Here is a 20,255-nt window from a genome sequence, read left to right on the forward strand (position 1 = left end):
TGTTGGCCGAATCGATATTTGTAGTCACGTACTTGTCCTAAAGGGCGCAAGTGCATACACCCACACAACCAACTGTGCCTGGAAACATAGTAAACTCCGAGAGCAACCGCATGCTTTTACTTTTCTCTTTTTTGGGGATATTCTTTATTCATCTAAGCCAAGATGGCGTTTTTTCGAGTCGCACTCTTCCTGTTGCCGTCATTCTACTACTTCACTTTAATATCATGCAGGCCGGCAGGTATGTTTTGGCTATTTACTCTTTTATTTAGAGTTTTTCCAAATTTGAAACATATTATGAGCATCCCTGCTACACAGCAAAGAGGTTGTGGGTTCAAATCCGGCTCCAGGCTTGTATGTAGGGCGTTTGCATGTTCTCCACGTGCCTTCTTGGGATTCCTCCAACATTCCAAAAACATGTATGGGAGGCCGATCGACCGCTCCAAAACAAATAGAAGGGCACCTACTGTGTTGATCACAAAACGTTGCAAATAACTTGCACTTTGACCTAATGTCTTTGGATCAGCACTAAACATCACCACTTGTCTTTTTTCAATTTACTCACTGGCCACAGAAAAGTATTCATCTTTTAGCTTACACCCAATAAATATGACATTTGACCTTACGGAGCATGATTTATTTAATTCTCTAGTTTCGGCCAACGATCTTTCTTCACGCAAATCGACACTTAACCAGTTAGTGGTAGTAGGACCCCTCCAACCGAATGCTTACGCAACGGCTCAATCAATAGGTTTTCGGCCATGTTTGTTTTCCTTGCTCTAAACATGTATATTATTTGTTTGCAATGTTGTCAAGGAGTTTGAGGCACAACCGAGAAGTTACGCATTTCACTACGTGTTTCACTTTGCAAAAAATGTCGTGTTGAATTAAAAAGAAATATTCAGACGGAATTCCACGCCGCCAGGTGTCCACCTGCGGAGCATGGACAACTTCATCGATGCGGTGCGACAGGTGGAAGAATCCAACCCGGGTCTGTCCCCACTGGCGCTCGTAAGAGCCTTGCGCAGGACCGCCGGCCATGATGACGCCATGACCATCCACTTCCTGGGGGCTTGGAATAACCTCACGGATGCGGAAGGGCTAGAGACGGCCATCCTCAACGCCTCGTCCTTCAGCTTCTTCGACAAGGCAGTCCACCACATCGTAACGGACAGCGGCGAAGAGCGAGGGGTGACGCTTACCCGGGACGGCACCACGGTCGCCCTGGCACCTTTGCTGCTGGGGATCGAATCCGGACTCAAAGCCAAGTTGGAGTCGACCTCAGCCGTTGGACTCTTTCCTCTCACCTTGGGAAGGACACTTGGGTTAACCTTTCTCAGCCTCCAGGACATCCCAGTGTCCAATCGCCTGGGGCCTGATGGGTGCTGGGACAGTGTGGAGCGCCCCAAAGTGTTCAAACTCTCTTGGCCTGCCACCCTGGCCACAGACGCAGTTATAAGTGGGGGCATGGATGGAGTAATACTGGGCACGGACATCAGCCGAGTCCCCAAATCTGAAAAGCCACGTGCGCTGAGTGAGACCCTCAAAGAATACTACAGTTTTACCCTGAACGCAAGCCAGGGTCTTGATACCTTGCCGAGCCATGTTAGTCCACGGCGTAGGGAGATCTCTCGATCCATTCTGGAGCCCCTTGACCTTCAGAAGGAGCTGATGGACACGCTTGAACTAGTCTGGAAGTTGGAGAAGACGGAGTGGGTGGCTTTGGACACAGGAGTCAACGAGGCGGTGAAGAAGGGACTAGAGGCATTTGTGCACAAGTACTGGGGTAAGTAAGAATAGCACGGTTGGATTTCCAAACTAACTTTTACCTTGGATCGAACATTGCATTGTCCTCGCTAAAACGCCTGTATGCTTAGTCCAAGCTAGACAGCAAGCTAAACTTTGAATTGATGACGCAAGACGTCCTTTAGTAGCTTTAATAGAAAATATTTTTGTTAATAATTTTGAGTGAAAGGGGAAAAAAAAAGTGTCGGCCATGTAGATCCATATTAAATGATTTTAAGCAAGTATAAACAAAAAGTTAAATTATCCGCTAATTCAATATAAATTTAGCCACACGACGTCAACTTAACATAAAGAAACTATGAGATGGAAAATACATAAAAACAGCATCGTTTTCAAAATAAGAGTGTGAATAGTGAACAAATTAAGCAAAACACGGCTGAAAGTTTCAAAGTTATCCTATCCCCAACAACTATTCCTACCCATCAAATTTCACATGAGAATAAATGAGAATGCCTTTAATTTGTCATTATACATAGTATAACCAGATTGGAGTTGCCCAACAGTGCAAAATAAAGCAATAAAGTATAAAAAAAAAAAAAAAGTAATCCGAGGCCCCAACACAAATAAGCCCAAAGAGAATGGGTCCCAGACCTCCATTTCAGCCAAAGCCAAATGGGTGAGCATTAACGTCTGGACCTCACAGAGGAGTGGCATCTAAAATAAGCTTTTGCCGCAGATTGTCCTCAAATCATCTCTCGCTGCCAGTGGAGGGCAAAGGCTTACAAGGGAACCCCCATCCCACTGTCTTTACCCCTTGACTTTCTCTACATTCACCACACCTATGAGCCCTCGCAGCCGTGCCTGTCCTTCTCGGAGTGTTCCCGGGACATGAGAGCCATGCAGCGTTTCCACCAGGTGGTCCGCAACTGGAGTGACATTGGATACAGGTGACACCCCTTTTCACCATCTACTAAATGTCTCCTTTGGATTTCAAAACAATTCCAATCATTTGGCTTTTAATACAATTTACATGGCCCCAATTGTGGCAGCTTCGTGGTTGGCTCGGACGGTTACGTCTACGAAGGCCGGGGCTGGAACATCCTCGGCACGCATACGCGAGGACACAACAGTCTCGGATTCGGCGTATCGATCATCGGCAACTACACGTCAACTCTTCCGTCGCTTCACGCCCTGGACCTTGTACGCCGCCGCTTGACGCGCTGTGCGGTGGGCGGGGGGAAGCTCGTGGCCAATTACACCGTCCACGGCCACAGGCAGACGGTCAACTACACGTCTTGCCCCGGAGATGCGTTCTTTAATGAAATTACACAATGGGATCATTTCAGACGTTGATTGGCACGTTGAAACCCGAGAAGGCGTGCTGACCATCGGAGAGTTTCCTGCGCTAGGTGTCAATTGGATTTAGCTTTCCCCTTCTGTGTCAAAGTCTGCAAAGCGTGCATGTGTATATAGTTCCAAATAAAGTGGTTTATTCTGAACTCGGCTGTGCCTCGGTCATCGGTGGGATAAAAAATCTTTTCACTTGGTCTCATATTTCTATGTATTTTTTTCTTTCCAATCTTAAGACAAAAGGGGTTCAAATAATAATATTCACATGTCTTCCCCAAATAAAAACTTTCTAATTATATTAGTACAACTTGAAAAAAACATTGTGTCAGCGGCGGGCACAGTGGTGCTGCCACAGGTCCACAGGCTCTTGGAAGCTGAAGAGGCAGCGAGGGCAGCGGTGGGGCCAGTCGCCTTGGTGCTTGCGGGTGTGTGTGATGAGGTTGGAGCTCTGGCTGAAGCCTTTGCCACATATGTGACACACGTGGGGCTTCTCACCTGACCACAACAACATAAAATCCACTTATGGTTTGGTATCGAACTTAAACGAGACCTCAAGACAATTAGGAGAAGAGGAAAAAAAAAAAGCCAGGGTCCCAAACCCGTGTGTATGAACGTGTGCTTCTTCATGTCCGACTTCTGGTGGAAGCGCTTGTTGCAGTACTGGCAGGCGTAGGGCCGCGTGTCAGAATGGATGAGAAGGTGCGTGGACAGCGTGGACGAGCGCTTGAACACTTTTCCACAAACACTGCAGCCGAATGCTCGGACGTCCTGACGCACACAAACACAACACTTTATGTCCTGTTGTTTGGTCACTCGACTGCTTTTGAATCCCGCGAGCACCCTTCGACCAACTCGGCATTCCCAAAGATAGTAAAAGATTCTTACCTTGCCCTTGCACGATTCAAGATCTCTTGCATAGGATGTGATTCCATGACACTTGTATACGTGCCTCTTAAAAGTGCACGAGTGGGTAAATAGCTGCAAAAACAAAAACACATTGGGATGAGAATGTTTCCCAGTGGAACGTTTTTGTAGAATAATAGAATGACATCCAACTTTTCCGCATAGTGGACACTCTTGACTGGCACAAATCATCTTGGAGCGGTCAGAGTCGTTCCGAGGCAAGAAGTCCATCCCTGATGATTTTTGTCTATCGGAACTCGGAAGTCTGGGCCACATTTCAACTTTGGGAACCGCAGGAATGTCTACGAGGACACCATTTACACACCATGTTGAGTGTCAAAAAATATATTATTTGAACATCCAGAATTCTGATAATGAACTTTGAATAGGTGCCAATTACCTTCACAGTGTTGGTCGCCACAAACAGGCTGAAGCGAATCAACGGTAACCGTATCGAGGCGCTGTGGAGCAGATGCGGTGTGGGATGACTCTTGGGGCCGCGTTTCTTTTTGGCCAATGGTCATTCTCTGTTCTGAGCGAAAGGGTTGGAGGCCTCCTCGCTTTACCAAGAAGGAACGAGGCATCGCACTGAGGAAGGACAACCAAAATTGCAGGATTATTGATTAATGAGAAGGAATTCTGCAGCAAACACAATCAGCTGCAGTCATGTTGTGATCATAATCCATTTTCTTCACTCCAATTGGTCTTGTTTAATATAGCATAAATACAGAAACGCGCACTACTTGACTTGGACACTAGATGGCAGCAGAAACGAACGCATTGTGAGTAAAATTAGCAAATGTATCAGAAAAGGGAGCAAAACTACAGTATTACAACAATATAGTACTGTACAGAGTCAAAGATGACAATTTGTCCATTTCAAAGCATTTGCCAATGGGGACTACTCATCATTAATAATACTGTTAAAATTGTAACAATAAAGCAAATCCGATCAATGTCACACTGGGAGAAATACACCAAAATATCAATCGGAATATTGATACATGTCGATCTATAGCCCTACATGTCATTTAAAAAAAATTGTGAATAAACTGGAGAAAAAAAAGCGGTAATAAAGATGAACATAGGCAATATACTCTTCCGTGCGCTATAAAAATATTAAGATTGGAATGAATACCATCAATCATTAAAGCGCTAATAGCAGTGTGTAAAATGTCAACGTGGTCAAATAGTTGCTTTGAAAACTTACCAGAAATGAAGTTGAACGCTGAGCAATCGAGGACAAAATGATATAAGAAGCAGGTAAATGAAACTGAAGTGAGGTGTGAAGGATTCTAAAGCCCTCATGAAAAGGAAGCGCTTTCATCTGTGACGTGTCAACCTCACCGCTTCCTCACACAAACACCGCATTGAGCATATTCCTGTCAAAGCAAAAATCTGCTCATTGAGTTTACAGCGGGGTACACACATCCCAACAATCGGGGCAAACTTGAGTATTTCTATCACACTTCAAAGTCACAAAGACCCGATTAGTGTTTCAAGGATTATTCTGAGCGATTATCCTGTGATATGTCGTGCGGGTTTTATTTTCTCTCTCTGTCCGATACGCTTGTATAACAGTCGGGGGCCGGCAATCGTAAATATTGAACCTGTTCAAACTTTTTAGACTCAAATTGTCGCGCAAAAAAGAAACCCCCAAAAAGAGCGTCTTCCTTCTATACTTAATTTATCCTCTCTCCAGGCGATCTAATTGTTCTCTTGCACCATGCTGTCACCTACAGGTCAATTGTGGTATTACAAAAGACACAGCCATCTTGTTCAGATGAGGAGATTCAAATCATTCCCAGACAAAATAAATGTAAATGGGGTTATTGTGTTTCAGCATCTCCAAAATTAATTGGGGACGAAATAGCATTCGTGCATAAAAAATGTGCTGCTCCTTCAGATATGCAAAATATGGCCGACAGAGGGCAGTATTAAACAAAGACATTATCTCAGTAAGCTGCAGAAATAATAGTTAGCTATTCTTCGCGTAGGATAAATACAACCCTGTAAGTAATATTATATATACGGTATTGTCATTAAAGGTGTTTTCAGTAGACCAATTTCAAATACATTATAATCATGAAGATTATGATTATAATGTATAATCATTATATAGCAGTCAAAAATGCACTGACTCAAGATGGTAAATATTGGGCAGTAAATTATTGAACATCAAAACAAAAATAAATAAAAAACATCTGATGTACTTAACACATCAAATTAATTTCATTTTTTGAACTGAACTACTGGAATAAATAATTGTTTTGCTCAAACATACAAACTGCTATTTTAAGGTCAAATAAGACACAAAGCAAATCTTGGCAAAAATTGCAATTTCAAAGTTTTATTTAGTATTGTCCTTGTGATACAGGACATGACATGTCTTTCATTGTACTAGACTTTATAGAAGCTTTAGCTGTATTAAATGTCTGCGACAAGCACATTAGCTCAAATGCAACAGGGCAAGGGAATAAGGTGACAAAAATGTTTGACACTCCATGTGCCGCCGTCAGATTGTTGCCTTAATCACCAAAGTTTTGCTGGATAAGGTTCAAATGCGACAAGGTGTGAAGAGTATGGCACGTGACTGATACACGATCAATATAGGGAGACCCATGGATGGCAGTTGTCTAATTGGTTGTATTGATAAAGCAATTATCACCCAGTATTGAGTTGAAACAAATTGTCAGTTGTAGATATAATTAGAGACTTTTCTTTTCAGCGTTTGCCCACAACCAATAGGGCAAAAATCTCAGTCTGGTTAAGCTTAAGAAAGAGAAGGAAGTTTTGCAACATCACAGATTCCAGGTTAGAGAAAGAGGCCTTGTGACATCCAAGGTGGTTACTTGCAACAGTGCACTTGGCAATACCTCCTCTTTAACCCTTTTGATGTCCAGACACAAAACTCCAGTTCCACTTTTTTCGTGGACGGATGATCACGCGAAAGAACCCCCCCCCGAATGAATCAATCATGTCAAATCAGTGCTGAAAAATCCAAACATATGTTTCTTTTGGGTCTTGACTCAAAAAAGCGGCACGTTTTAAATCTTAGCGACATACCAAAGGGTTGTTTTGATATTTAATTTGATATGTAAAACATGCTAATGTCCGTTATCACATAATGTAGCTAGTTGCAGCAAACGAACAATGAGACAGATTTTACGACGGGCGGGTGACATCCTCATCATTCGGAAATAAAACATGATAGCAGCTCATGGAGCATCTCACCTTGCGTCACGGCACAAAGACAGGCAACAATCGTGGTGGCACGAGGTTGGCACACGCTCATACAGGAAGGAAGGAGGGAGGGACATCTGCCGGCACCCTCAGACATACGGTATTTGATAGTAAAAATCATATCAAAATAAATTACATAACATATAAGTTACTTTTACTTATATACTTTAAAATACAAAAAGAAAAACAATTTGGCAATGTTGAATTTCCTCCTATTTTTTTCCCCTTTGCACTTAGAACATCCAGTGCATGTTGAGGATGTTGAAATGGTAGGGATGAGTGCATGGACGTTATTTGGGCCTCTTTCGATGAAGCCAGCGAACAACGGTCAGCCAAAAAGGTGTTTTCCGACATTCTAACTCAAAATGGATATAGGCTGCTGGCACATCTCACATCATCAATTAATTTCAGAGCAGTGGTTTTGCAGGTCCATGTCAGTCTGTTTGGGATATGTACTGGAGTAGAGGACTTTTTTTTTTTTTTTTTATGTGCAAGGCCTCACACAGGTACAATATCTCACAAAAGAAGTGTATCGCTCAAACTTCTGAAAAAGATTATAGGACGAGACTGAAACTTGTAGTGCACAAAGTAATTAGTGGATCGCTTATAGAACACTTTGAATTTACTCTTCCTTCAAAATAAGTCGAACCTGCCGTTCTGTGAAAGGATAAAGTAGGAGGGATGCACTCACTCCGGTGAGATACTGTCCATCAGCGTTGCCATAGTAACCAACCAGCGCTCATTCAGTTCTCCATGGCCTCTGCACACATCATACTACCGAACAGCTGCGGGGGGTCCGGGTGTGTCCGCTCTTCCGCCTCGCTGTCCGTGCTGCCTTCGCTGTCCAGCCGGGCCGAGGGGTGACACGGGCCCGGTATGGCCGGGTAAAGGGCGTTTGGAGGCAGCGGGCTATGGAGGATGTCCTCGTCAGAACTCAGGTAGTCGCCCTCAGCTGAGGCGGGGCTGGTCAGACACAGATCCTGGTAGTCGGCACCCATGGCGGTGAGCCTGGAACCCGGAGTCCGAGCCTTCTGACCTCGGAGTAGCCTGATCTGGAAACCCAAACAGGATGTCACATTTGAGAACACAACTGTTTATGTGCATTACTCCTGTAACTTCCTTGTCAATACGTCTGGCATCACCTGATGATATTTTCTTTATAGCGACACAATTTTTTTTATTGATAAATTTATCATTTCTTTAGTACTTGTTCCAGGTGATAAAACCCAACGATAATCTGGATTTATTTCTCACCGCATCAGCGCTCTACATATGACTCAACCATATAAACACTGAGATTTTTCATCTGCATGCGAGTTTCACTCGCCCTCGTAAAGCCACAGCTTTGGTGAAAAACTGGTGGTGGGGGAGTTTCAGCAGAAGAGCGACAACCGCAATAGTCTCATTTCGGCCCCCTCGGTTGAGAATCAGCACGCACGCACGCACTGGCTCGCTCTGATAATGTCAAAATGGGACGTTTTTATTTTGATACAATAATGAATGTCACTAAATATCTTTCAATTATTTTTGCAACTTTAGGAAAGTAAGGAAGAATATGCTTCAGGTGAACTTCAGTGATGATTATGTTAGGGCTAATATAAAAAATATATATATATATTAAGAAAAGATAAAAGATATAAAAAGATATATAATATCGTATACAGCAATTAAACTTAAAAAGTCACAATCTATTGTCTGGATTTTGATTGACAGCCATTGGAAAAACATTGACATTTGTTGCAGAATCAATTACAGACAGAAGAGACATGCAATGGCTTCCTGTTTGCCACCTACATACTCCAGAAATGACTTTAAGTTGGCATTTTCAAAAGAGAATTTCTTCCCACTTTATCTCAACTACAGTAAAAGTGGAAACTTGTGTCGATGTGTGTGAGTGAGTGACCTCATTTTTGAGCTCAGTGATCTGGTCCCGAAGCCGGTTGATGTACTGCCTAGAGTCGGAGTGGTTGAGCTGGCCCTGGATCAGCCCTTCCTCTTTCTGAAAGACATACGCATGGGCGTACGGTCAAAGTCTCCAGGAGCTTTACTGGAGATCCTTGAGGACTAGGAATATTTTATGACCATTCGTCAGTTCAATATTTTCAACCCTCATCCGTCCTCACCTGTATTTCGAGGTCGGCTATCTTCTGCCTGAGCTCGGCCATGGCGGCCATACTGTCGGCTTCTCTCAGTCGTACGGCCATCACCTCCTCTTTGCTCTGTCAACGGGACAATGTGGGAGGAGTTAATTCCCGCGTGGGCCCTTGTGGTTCTTTTTTTTTAATTGGGGCTGGTTCCCGCTCTTATCGCACCTTGCAGTCCCATTCGGCCTGCTTCCGTTTTATTTCGTTGAGCTGGGCCTGAAGAGCTTTGTTCTGATTGGATGACATCTGGAGACGATCCTGGAGGGCGGACCGCTCCTGCTCATGGCGTCCAATCAATTTACTATGGATGGTATTCTGGAACAGCCAGCAAATGACTTTTTAGTAGGTTGATCATATTGATTGATTTTATACTAGCATGAAATAATCCGATTCAAATAAGCTTGTTGGACAAGCAGTTAGTATATCTGCGGTACGGATGGACGTGTCCCACCTGGCTCTCTAGCTGCACAGCCTTCAGTTTGACCTCTCGTAGCTCAGCCTGGGCTTGCGCCTCTCTTAGACGGACAGTCATCAGCTTATCTTGCAACTCATTCATGGCGTTCTTCTTTGGCGATTCCTTCCAGTGGCTGCCGCCGCCGCCTGTGCTGCCGCTGCGGGACATGTGATGCTGCTGAGACACGCGTGACAAGATGGGTAAAAAAAACACACCATAAGACAAAACAACTGCGGCTTTTATGTGTTGTGGATTTACCTGCCAGCGCTGGTTGAGCTCAGTGACCGAGTCCTGCATCTCTCGGAATGATCGGAGTGTCTCCAGCTCCCTTAGCTTCATTTGCTTCACCTCCTCCTGCAGAGCTGCCACGTTGTTTTCATCAGGCAAACAGCTGCTCTTCTGGATGGAGATGGGGAGAACATCTCTTATCTGACTGAACTGATATCAACATAATTCGGCTGCTGAAGCAAATACGGTGAAGTCCTGTCAGGTGACTCACCTTCTCCAGATCAAGCACCTTGTCTTGTAGTTCCTTCATGGCTCCCAGCAGCTCGGCCTCGCGCAGCTTGGACTGCTCCAGCTCTGTCTGCAGACTGCTCACAAACTGCTCCGTGTACTAAAAGGAGCATTGCGGCATGTTTACAGTCAACAAGTAATGCTATTGTAAAACTCGAAATCATCATAAATTGCCACGTGGGCACGATTCGAATTAATAATAATTAAAACAGAAGCAAAGAAGAATGAAATGAAATTCTCTGTCATCTCCATTTTTGTTCCCGAGGTTACCTTTTGTTGCTGCAGCTCTCGTATGGTGTCCTGCGCCTTCTCGAGACCCTCGCTAGCTACGTTGCACTGCTGCCTCACTACGGCGAGCTCACGTTTGATCACATAGTTTTCCTCCGCTTCCTGCGCCCTGGTCACCTGACCCTGGAACAGCAACACCAGAACGGCATTTGACATTTCTAAAATACAAATTAGTAGATCCCAATTGAGGTCAAAGGGGTTAACGATAGTGTCGTGCATTTTTTTGTTAAGCTTTGCAGGAATGGTTATATTTGGGGATAAAGTATATTTGCTTTCCTTAAGAGAGCTAGCTGAGTGGTACATGTCCTTGAGAATCAATCGCTTTTGACGTTTCCTATTACGTGCGTAAACTTATGTTACACAAATGAGGTTAGTGAGTGATCGGTACTCATGATGGAGGGCGATACACATCGGTGTGGCGGTTTTACCTTCACTAAATAGAAAATAAAAATTTCATCATTTTTTTTTATATCGGAATATATTGCTCTTTCTTTAAAATCATTTGTTTTTTGCTTTTAAATTATATGTAGCAAAAATACTAATGGTATCAGTACTTGGTATCGGTACGCTCTGGGACAACTCAGAAAATGTTTTTTTTACGTTCCTCCATACAATGTACTCCTAAATAAGAAAGGCAATGCAGAGTTCTTATAAAGAAAGCAAACAAGTAATTAGTGTAAATCCAAATATTTGCATCACAAAATGGTGTTTCCAAGCCACATGCAGGAGTTGCACAGTTTCATCATGGAAGTGTCATTGCTTATAAACAATTAATCATACAATAAATAAACATGCACATAACAGGTTTGTGGACGAAATATTAAATCACATTAAAAAAAAAAAAAGTATTTTACATGCAGATTTGTTAAAAGCGTCAAAAACCGAGTTTGTTGTTGAGGAGAGGTCTGAGGCGAGCAGGGAAGCGGTTCATTCAGTACTCTACCTGGATGAGTCTATCTGCCAGAGCGGCACTCTCCTACAGCGTAATGAAGGGACGCAACAAGATGTTGAAACGAGAGGCCACAACCAAAGCCCAGAGTAGAACAGGAAAGGAAGAGAAACCGAAAAGATGAGGAAAACAGAGGCAGCATGGAGATCAGTCAGAAAATAGTTTTTTTTTTTTTTTTTTTCTGAAGAGGAGGGAAAAGAATAGTCGGTAAAGGTGGAAACTTCGTATCTGACCTTCTCTAGGGTTTCAATCCGCTGTTTTAGTAGTCGATTTTCAGTGCGCAGCCTCTGAAAACAAAAGTCGATTCATTAAGAATTCTGTCGATTGTGTGTGTTAAGCGGAGCCTTGCTCGGTTCCCTCATAAATTGAAAAATAATTCTTAGATTGGTTGAGGAAATTTGATCAAGTAATGGAAAAAAAATCCAGCAAACAAACACACCTTAATCTCAATTTGCTCTTCCATTTCTTTGTTCTTGATGGTGGTATATTCTTTCTCCAACCTGATTGAATAAGAGGAATTTTTAAATTCAGATTTAAACATTTGGTTCTTGGAGGGGGGGGGGGTCGCAAAGTTAACAAGAGACGCTCACTTCTTCATTCTCTTAGTGTTGTATTTGATCTGGTATGCCCTGAGGATCAGCTTGTCTGGGCAGCTGTCAAACTGGTGAGGGATCACCTTCTGAAAATGCTGGAAGACAAATTTGCAACAAAATATTCCATCGTGACACAAACTAAATCGATTCTAAAAAAAACATTTTATAGTGACAGCCCTGAGAACATCATTTAAGTTCGGCACCTGTGACATGCCCTCCATGTCCAGCTGAATGAGGTCCGTCTGGTTGTACTGCAGAATGGCCATGCCCACACGGAAGATGATCTCCAGGCCCTCGGGGGAAAGGTCTCGCAATTTAGTTTTATATGCCGACTCAATACAAACAAAAGTTACCATAGATGAAGTAAATCCTCCTACCTCGTACATAAAAATATCAAATATGCGCGTGGCGACGGGCAAAGGGAGAAAGGTGAGGAACAGCGTGAGGAACCAAGATGAGGCGTACATGGATGTATGAAAACTCTGGGACCGGAAATGGACGTTAAGATCTGGAAGTTGTTCCTGATATGACAATAAAATAGCATTGTTATTGAGAATCAGACAAAAGAAATAGCTTTGCTGCCCTCTAGTGGATGTAACCTTCTCCTGCTTGTTCTTTACCTGTAGAAGATACTCAAACTGGTAGATGCAAAGTCCCAATTCGGCCATGCTGGGTTTGAAGAGCTCTCGCAGACGGTACTCCTGCATCAGACGCACAAACACGCAAAAAGCTTCTTCTTCGGGCATCTGGCGCAAAATTGTTAGGAGAGAATTCCATCGTTAGCAATTACACACAGTTTTAATTAAATTTTATTTTATTAAACAACACACATTACCTGCATGAGTAGCAGGCCAACAATGAACGCACTACCTTGGCAATAACCAACCTCCCGATCCACAAGAGAGTAAGCCTGAAAAATATGTAAATATTCAAACATCTGGGTGAAAAAAATCAAAGTTGCCGAAAACGGGCTCTCGTTTTCCGAATAGCTGACCTTGGTTCATTTTACGGCAGTTTGTAATTTATTTTGCGAGTATATTTAAACATAATCAAAAATGCTAAATAATCAAAATATTTTGCGTTAGCTAGCAAACAATTGTGACGTAAACATAAGTCAGGAGAACAGATAATCATAATATAGCAAACAATGCTGTGGCTTTATCACTTCAAATTTGAATACTTTATGAAAAAAAAAAGATAATGTCATTCAAAAAGAGTGTTTTTACCTTCATGACATTAAAGAGGACTTCCTGGCCCAGGCTGTCTTGACCTTTAAAGAACTCATGCTCGGGGTAGGTACGAGCGATGTCTCTGCGGATCAGCTTCTCGCACGGGGATGACATCTTCAGCAGTTCCGAGTACTGATTCTTCACCGGCATGTCCGTGGCATTGCCCAGCAGCTGCCACACGATGGCCCGGAAGTGATGAGGAATGCCCTTCCGGATTAACTCCTGGAGGACACGTCCATCAATTAATCCTCAATCAGAAAACTACACAACTATTGATTTAACAACATATTTTTTAGGATCTGTGTTGTTGTGGCGCCGTTACATCATAGTTATGTTTTGTCCAAATGGCTTGTTTGTTCCATCCTGACTCACTCAGCTGTCCCTCCTCTCATCCATTTTGCCGTCTTGGAGGTTTTGCAGACGCGCACAAAGGCGCGTGTCTCCTCAAGATGAGGATGATTGTGTTGCCATGGCAATGCAAATCATTTCATCTTTGCGTCAATCACTGCAAGAGGCATCATTTGTCTGGCGGTATACTTGGAAACTTGATGAGATTTCCACGAAAAATGCCTCGACTCAACCCTCGACACAAAGGGGAACAGAGGCGGTCAGGAGGAATAAGATCAACCTGAACTGACCTTGAGAAGCTTGTCCTTCTTGCGTCTCCATTCCTCCCATTCGTTGACGATGCGGCCCCAGAGGATCCAGGTGTCCTCCTCCAGGTGGGACAGATTGGAGGAAGCCGAGGAACTCGAAACCAGCGAAGAGCCGCTGTTGCGTCGCGACCCCGTCATGGAGCGCAGGGACTTGGAGTCGGCCTCCAGTAATCTTGCAGGCACAGGTACGAGTCATGAAGACACAGTTTGTTTACAGGTTCACACATAGGTTCACATATTTGCCAAGTAATAGCTATTTAAAAAAAAAAAAAAACGTTTTGGATGAAGTTTTTATCTATTTTTTTGCATTGAATTTAAATAAATATAATGTAATAAAATATACTAAAATATAATATACTAAAATAATATAATAAAATATAAACAACATAACAATAAATAATTTAAGCAATATTTCTCACCTGTTCTGTTCCTCCAGTTTGGCCAGCAGCTCCAGTTCATCTGGACTGAGGTTCTCCGAGTCCGCCGGGGAAACTGCGGGCGCTGACAGCGCGGCATCATGGGACGAGGAGTCTGGGCTGAGGACCGGACTTCCCGTCGACAGGGGATCGGGATCCAAAGCGGGAGGGGACGAAGGGCAGTCGAGGTGTGTCGGAACCTGGCCTGAGCCTTCTCGCTCGGGACTGTCGCTTGACATGTCGCTTATTGCGCTGTGGGGAAGCTGCGCAAGTGGAAACTCTCCTCGCCTCGCCTCACTCTGGTCTCTCCTTTGTCAGGATGTCAGCTGACTGTCACCTGCCAGGCTGAAGAGCCAATAGGATCAGAGGTCTTCAAACCTGATGAAGAGGAAAGGAGAAACTTCCTTTAACGGACTACTTGACTAATTTGTCATTTTATGAAGTAATAAGTTCAATTTACGTCTAGACCCCATGTGATAGTGTCACTTTCCGTTGGGCCACTTGACTAATACGGATATCACAGGTGCACACCTATTTTCACCCATGTCAAAATTAATCGACAACAAACCGATGAGCAAAGTAATCGCCTTGCATTTTAAAAAAAAAAGTCATTTTGGAAATCTTCCCACTTCAAGCTCTCCTAAGGAATAATTCTCTAGACCTTAATAAAAACAAACAAAGCTATTTTTTGTGTTTAATCAAAAAAAAACATTTGCAAACATCTGCTTTTACTTTGGAAAAGTTCTTTTTATTCACTCATTAATACCCAATAATTGGTAGAATTAATCAATTCTAAAAATATTCAATAACGACAGCTGTTATTTGGTCATGTGACATTTGCAAACAGAGCCGTGATTGGCTCAACACAAAATTAACCACAAAGCAGACACCGGTAGAGATGCCCACAAAGACTTCTCCAAAAATGAAGTAACGTCAATGATGTCATAGTGACTCAGAACACACACGGACATTTTCTTGAGTCATTACGCCGCAGTCAAAACAACCTTGTCGGAAATTAGCCTGAATAACTCCAGAAAAGAAAAGCTGCTAAAATGTGACATGAGAGAGTTTAAAACAGAAAACCGACGTCAAGTTACTCATGGAAACCCATCTCCAAAACAAACCACTTGAAGCTCATGGAACTTTTTGATGACATCATTGTTTCCATGGGTTGTTTAATGAATGTTAAAACATCATGAGTGTGTCCACGCTCCGCTGTTAGTTATTCAATCATTCGGGCTATTTAAAGCACTTACGTCTTCAGCACAACCTTGCCCGTGTTAAGAAAGTTTAGCACAATAAATAAATCGATAGTGTTTAATTTGAAAGAAAACTCACCGCATTACAAGGTCGTTTGAAATAAACACCAGAACTAACTTGACTTTTCCACAAAGGTCAATTCTCATTACTTTTTCAACCATGATAACTCCTAGCGTACCAAAACAATCTTTATGTTGGCAAATCAACACAAAACAAATGTAAACACAAAAAAACAGTGCTTGGGATGGAACAAAGGATGCATTCATGTGCAGCAACCAGCCCAATCAAAAGAACCATTAACAAGCCCAATCACTTTTGCGGAAAGAAAAGTAGTCACCCGCTATAGCTTTATACTCAGGAGTGACAAAATGGATTCACTGAAGCAGAACTCAACGGATGTCGCCATTGACACAAACCTGATCTGAACTAGACGCCATTCAAAAATAACTTCAAACATGACCCAAGCATTGGGAATACAGTCTGCTTTGTCCGAGAAACGGCCGTGACCCTTCAGCGATGTCTCAGCGACGAGACAAGGACTGTTCAGTGTCGGGGGTCAGAGTGTGAAATGTGTAAATCACGCATGACTACCAGTAGAGCGACAGATGATGCACTTCATTATTGGAGGGATAGTGTGAAGGCCTCTGACAAGGCGAGGGAGCCTAGATGTTCTGAGCATGACTACGAATGGCTGGATTATGATTCAAAAGTAAAACAAAACCCGCCCAGATGGTTTGTGTTGCTGTCGTTTTGATATGAATTCATAGGTTGAGTCATGTATAATGATTGGGCGGTCCATATATTGTTAGGTGTGGCCTTTGTGTGCTCATACATTTTTTTTAAAATGCTGCTTCGTACTGTATGTCAAAGTTGAATGTTCTCCCTGAGCAGCAAATCATTTTCCCCTTAGATCACCGGTGTCAAACTCAAGGCCCGGGGGGGACAGATACGGCCCGCCACATCATTTTATGTGGCCCGCGAAGACAAATCTCTTTTTTTTTTTAATATTTGACCGTTTTTTACTCATCTGATTTGAAAAAGAGTTATTTGTCAGTTTGTTTTGTCGCTTTTTCTGTATACAATATGAGGTGCTCATACATTTATTTGGGTTGACAGTCATAATGGCCCTCCGAAAGAAGCTATGACTACGATGCGGCCCGCGAAAAAAAATGAGTTTGACACCCCTGCCTTAGATGATGAGCTCAGAGCTCAAGGGCGCTCCACCAGCCTTGCCTCCAGGGCGACCTTCTCGGTAATGTGTGGCTAGCCGTTTGATACATGGGATGTCTAAAGTTCTTGTCAACCGTGAAATTGTCAAGCTGCTCGAGACTCATTTTGTGATAAATTAACTACACAAATTGGATGGATGGATGGATGTTTTGATCAACATGTTGACCCCCACGCAACCCATTCGCTCCCACTGACGGATATAGACGTCAAACTTCAGTTTGAACTGATACGGCAGTGATTGAGTCAACAGAATCAGATTATGTTCTTCAACGCTGCATCTGACAACTCCAGTGATTGTGTTAAAGACAGTAAGACTCATGATTCCATACACTGGAATCGGCTATCGATTAACCCAGCTCGTCACAAACGTGTAAATGATTTAGGTTTAATGGCTGAACCCACTGCTCTATTTAGAGAAAAAATAAAACATGGCAAGGGTTTCTCCATTTTAGTGCCTTACATACTGTTCATGTTTATCATGACAAAAGCTTTCCTGTGCTGAATTGAGTTAATAGCATCACTCTCCAGATAATAGGTTCCCTTGAGTGCTGCTCTGAGCGGAAATGGTCTGGAAACAGCCGTGCAAATCCATCAATTACTTTACAGTTGTTGTTTGGACTGTTTAAGTGCTAATACTGACATGTTTATTTATCACCTTAAAAAGCTGATTGAGACATTCATTGATCACACAATGACACGGGAAGCATGAAGGACTTATTGGCAGCTCCAAACTGGATGACAACACAATTAGCACATCGGTACCGGTCCAGAATTTTATAAAGCCATCAATACACGTATTAATCAACAATATTTACAGATTTAAATTGTCTGAGTCACACAAATATACAATATTCCGATTGTTTATCCCAATGACATTCTAACTCTCACATAGCTGTTGTTTGAGGGCAGAGTAGAGACAAGTACGGAATGAATAAGCTAAAGGGGTGAGTCACAAGTGCCTTTTGCTCTGCACCCATGAGATCACATCAAGACTTAAAGCACCCAAAACAAAAAACATCACCAGGAAGTGAGAAAAAGATTTCTTTCCTCTTGGGACAAAAACGTGTTATTTGCCTTTTGCAAGCCGGAAGGATTTTACAGGAAGGCCTAAGAATCATTTCATTGTCTTCATCTTTTCTTCTTAGGTTCGAGACAAGGTTACAACCAAAAAGACAATGATCAGCTTGGTCAGCAAAGCCTTGGAATTAGAATAGAGTTATTTTGAGTAGACGTGTTAGTTGGATGAATCATTACCAAAGTTTTCCTAGTTATGATACGCACCAGTAACTCCCCTGCAGGGACCCTGATGTTCTAATATACATAGAGACGTCACGTGTAGTACCGTATTTTCCGGACTATAAGGCGCACCTAAAAACCTAAAATTTTCTCAAAAGTGCGCCTTATAGTCCGGTGCGCCTTATATATGGACCAAAATCCTACATTTAAACTGGCCCGAAGCATTGTGTCATGAAATCAATCATAAGTGGCCTGCTGAATCATGACTCAAAAAGACTACGGATCATTATTTTGTGATTATAAAGTAATCTGTTGCGTTTGAAGTTGAAATAATAAAGATAAAATACAGAATGATTTGGATTAAAAATCTGACATGATGCATAAATGGTGCGCCTTATAATTCGGTTTTAAAATGGGCCTTAGAGTCCGGTGTGATGCAGTCCGGTATAATTTTCTGAACCGTTTAATCCTCACAAAAATCGCAGGGCACATATAAACAAACAAACATCCATAAAGTTTGGGGAGGTCTATCAGCCTGCATGATTTTGGAATGTGTGAGGAAACCGTGCAGGCACGGGGAGAACATGCAAACTCCACACAGGAAAGCCAGTCTAAAATAGAGTAACCACTTTTGGCTTGCATTTCAAATAGCAGCATGACCTCCACAAATGCTTCAGCATTTTCCATAACTAACAAGTCTCTGTCGCCAACATGACAGCTCATCTTCCGGACTAAGCGGGCCTGCCTTGTAACTAGGAGACCCGAACAGGCCATCCCGCCGTGTGCAGTCAATCCACGTTTGAGGCGGAATTAACATCTGTGGTTTTAAATGACATCTCCTCCCGGGAGAGAGATACCACCGGCTTCCCACGACAGCAGCATGGTTGTGTAACAGTGTAAGACGAGAGCAGGACAACACAACATGGCCATGCGACATCATCCCCCCCCCAACAAATAAGAATGCAGATACTGGGTATGCTAGTGAACATGAATGTCGGTGTCTTGTTTGACAGGACATGCGACGGAATGCAGCACGGAAAACGAGCACACATGTGAAAACGAGGAGGAGCGGAACCTTTAGACATTTCTGTCGACATCCATCGATGGGCCTGTGTTGTAGTTTAGCAGTTCAATTTGACACGAGCAGCCAAGGTGGTCTCGCAACAACATTGTCACCGAGCTAAATGAATGCAAATAGAAAACATGAATGCTTACCAAACGCGTTTTTCCATTCCGCGCCAGCGCAGTTTGAGTCTCCCTGAATAAATATCAACACCGATCCTAGTATCGGCTAATTAATTTAATCTTAATTTAATGGACCGTCGAGGACGACACACACCCGGGTAGCGTCCAACGCAGTGCCATCCCTCCCGGCGCTGTCAGCCCCGACTGCTATGCTCGATCCGAATTTAAGCCGACAGGAATAGGTTAACAACATGTATATATTTTTAGTTTGGAATCAGCTGTTATAAACATGACAACAAGAAACGTGGCGTTGCCGAAGACTCAACATTGGGATCGGCAGTATCAATCTCGACAGGGAAATCATTTAGGAATTAGGATGGCAGGCAGACTTCGGAAGGAGGAACGAGCCAATCAGAAGAGGGAGCTAGGACTGATTGACAACTCACCAGCCAATCCCCTGCTGAAACTGCAGGTCGTTGCGTGGAGGAACAGCCAATCACCGTCGATATTTATTCTGACGAAAGGCGGGGTTTGCAGGTGTTGGGCAGAGGTGCTCTAGATAGGGGCGGCGCAGTGGAGCATAATGCAGAGGTTTCTGGTTTGACCCCGGCTCGTGGAGTCTACATGTGTCTGCGTGGGTTTTCTCCGGGTACTCCGGTTTCCCCCCAAATTCCAAAAACATGTATGATAGGCCGATTGAGCGCAACAAATTGGGTGCGAATTGACAGGCGGAACGATACGGACAAATAAACAGATAGCATGCATGCACACCTAATTGGTAAATTGATTTCTGAAGGGGTTACAGCTCCTCTAGCCCCGGTGTAGCGCCATCCCTGTTTATCATCCTCTCCGTTTTAGAT

The 20,255-nt window shown here is 43.2% G+C and overlaps 3 protein-coding genes across 9 annotated transcripts; 1 reads left to right on the plus strand and 2 right to left on the minus strand.

Moving 5' to 3' along the window:
- The first annotated feature begins 156 nt into the window (after window positions 1-156).
- pglyrp2 (peptidoglycan recognition protein 2) lies at window positions 157-3,248 on the plus strand. Its single transcript, XM_061274759.1, has 4 exons — window positions 157-238; window positions 923-1,783; window positions 2,480-2,690; window positions 2,793-3,248. The coding sequence occupies exons 1-4, from the start codon at window positions 163-165 to the stop codon at window positions 3,094-3,096; spliced, it is 1,452 nt and encodes a 483-aa protein (XP_061130743.1). The 5' UTR covers window positions 157-162; the 3' UTR covers window positions 3,097-3,248.
- LOC133151592 (zinc finger protein 2-like) lies at window positions 762-7,290 on the minus strand. Of its 4 annotated transcripts, none has more exons than XR_009713937.1 (7): window positions 7,231-7,290; window positions 5,207-5,378; window positions 4,397-4,584; window positions 3,979-4,298; window positions 3,693-3,861; window positions 1,590-3,588; window positions 762-1,510 (listed from the first exon to the last, which is right to left on the minus strand). XR_009713937.1 is itself a non-coding variant. In XM_061274760.1 (7 exons), exons 2-7 carry the CDS (start codon window positions 5,302-5,304, stop codon window positions 3,419-3,421), a joined length of 867 nt encoding a protein of 288 aa, XP_061130744.1. In that variant the 5' UTR covers window positions 5,305-5,378; window positions 7,231-7,290; the 3' UTR covers window positions 2,244-3,418. The 4 variants fall into 4 exon arrangements, 1 of the variants encoding a protein (XP_061130744.1); XR_009713939.1 differs by having other exon boundaries at window positions 762-1,233; window positions 1,305-3,588; XR_009713938.1 differs by having other exon boundaries at window positions 762-1,236; window positions 1,305-3,588.
- evi5l (ecotropic viral integration site 5 like) lies at window positions 6,321-19,765 on the minus strand. 4 transcript variants are annotated; one of them, XM_061274755.1, is made up of 20 exons: window positions 19,426-19,765; window positions 14,488-14,862; window positions 14,051-14,240; window positions 13,410-13,634; window positions 13,019-13,093; window positions 12,804-12,929; window positions 12,561-12,704; window positions 12,387-12,476; window positions 12,181-12,278; window positions 12,030-12,090; window positions 11,824-11,877; window positions 11,585-11,617; window positions 10,624-10,764; window positions 10,337-10,453; window positions 10,096-10,236; window positions 9,835-10,011; window positions 9,552-9,698; window positions 9,363-9,458; window positions 9,143-9,238; window positions 6,321-8,291 (listed from the first exon to the last, which is right to left on the minus strand). In XM_061274755.1, the coding sequence occupies exons 2-20, from the start codon at window positions 14,721-14,723 to the stop codon at window positions 7,983-7,985; spliced, it is 2,556 nt and encodes an 851-aa protein (XP_061130739.1). In that variant the 5' UTR covers window positions 14,724-14,862; window positions 19,426-19,765; the 3' UTR covers window positions 6,321-7,982. The 4 variants fall into 4 exon arrangements, with proteins under 4 accessions (XP_061130739.1, XP_061130738.1, XP_061130742.1 ...); XM_061274754.1 differs by having other exon boundaries at window positions 9,835-10,014; XM_061274758.1 differs by lacking the exon at window positions 11,585-11,617.
- Window positions 19,766-20,255: the final 490 nt, after the last annotated feature.

Source organism: Syngnathus typhle, linkage group LG3 (genome assembly GCF_033458585.1).
Source record: "Syngnathus typhle isolate RoL2023-S1 ecotype Sweden linkage group LG3, RoL_Styp_1.0, whole genome shotgun sequence".
Classification (NCBI taxonomy): domain Eukaryota; kingdom Metazoa; phylum Chordata; class Actinopteri; order Syngnathiformes; family Syngnathidae; genus Syngnathus; species Syngnathus typhle.

Excerpts from the sequence above, each read along its gene's own strand:
- pglyrp2 (XM_061274759.1), top strand. The coding sequence starts at position 163 with ATGGCGTTTTTTCGAGTCGCACTCTTCCTGTTGCCGTCATTCTACTAC. Across the intron at positions 239-922 it reads AATATCATGCAGGCCGGCAG|GTGTCCACCTGCGGAGCATG; the intron begins GTATGTTTTGGC and ends CCACGCCGCCAG. Across the intron at positions 2,691-2,792 it reads TGGAGTGACATTGGATACAG|CTTCGTGGTTGGCTCGGACG; the intron begins GTGACACCCCTT and ends CAATTGTGGCAG.
- LOC133151592 (XM_061274760.1), bottom strand. The coding sequence starts at position 5,304 with ATGAGGGCTTTAGAATCCTTCACACCTCACTTCAGTTTCATTTACCTG. Across the intron at positions 4,299-4,396 it reads TGGCGACCAACACTGTGAAG|ACATTCCTGCGGTTCCCAAA; the intron begins GTAATTGGCACC and ends GTGTCCTCGTAG. Across the intron at positions 3,862-3,978 it reads TTGAATCGTGCAAGGGCAAG|GACGTCCGAGCATTCGGCTG; the intron begins GTAAGAATCTTT and ends TGTGTGCGTCAG.
- evi5l (XM_061274754.1), bottom strand. The coding sequence starts at position 14,723 with ATGTCAAGCGACAGTCCCGAGCGAGAAGGCTCAGGCCAGGTTCCGACA. Across the intron at positions 13,635-14,050 it reads AGAAGGACAAGCTTCTCAAG|GAGTTAATCCGGAAGGGCAT; the intron begins GTCAGTTCAGGT and ends CGTGTCCTCCAG. Across the intron at positions 11,878-12,029 it reads AAGAGCAAATTGAGATTAAG|AGGCTGCGCACTGAAAATCG; the intron begins GTGTGTTTGTTT and ends TTTTGTTTTCAG.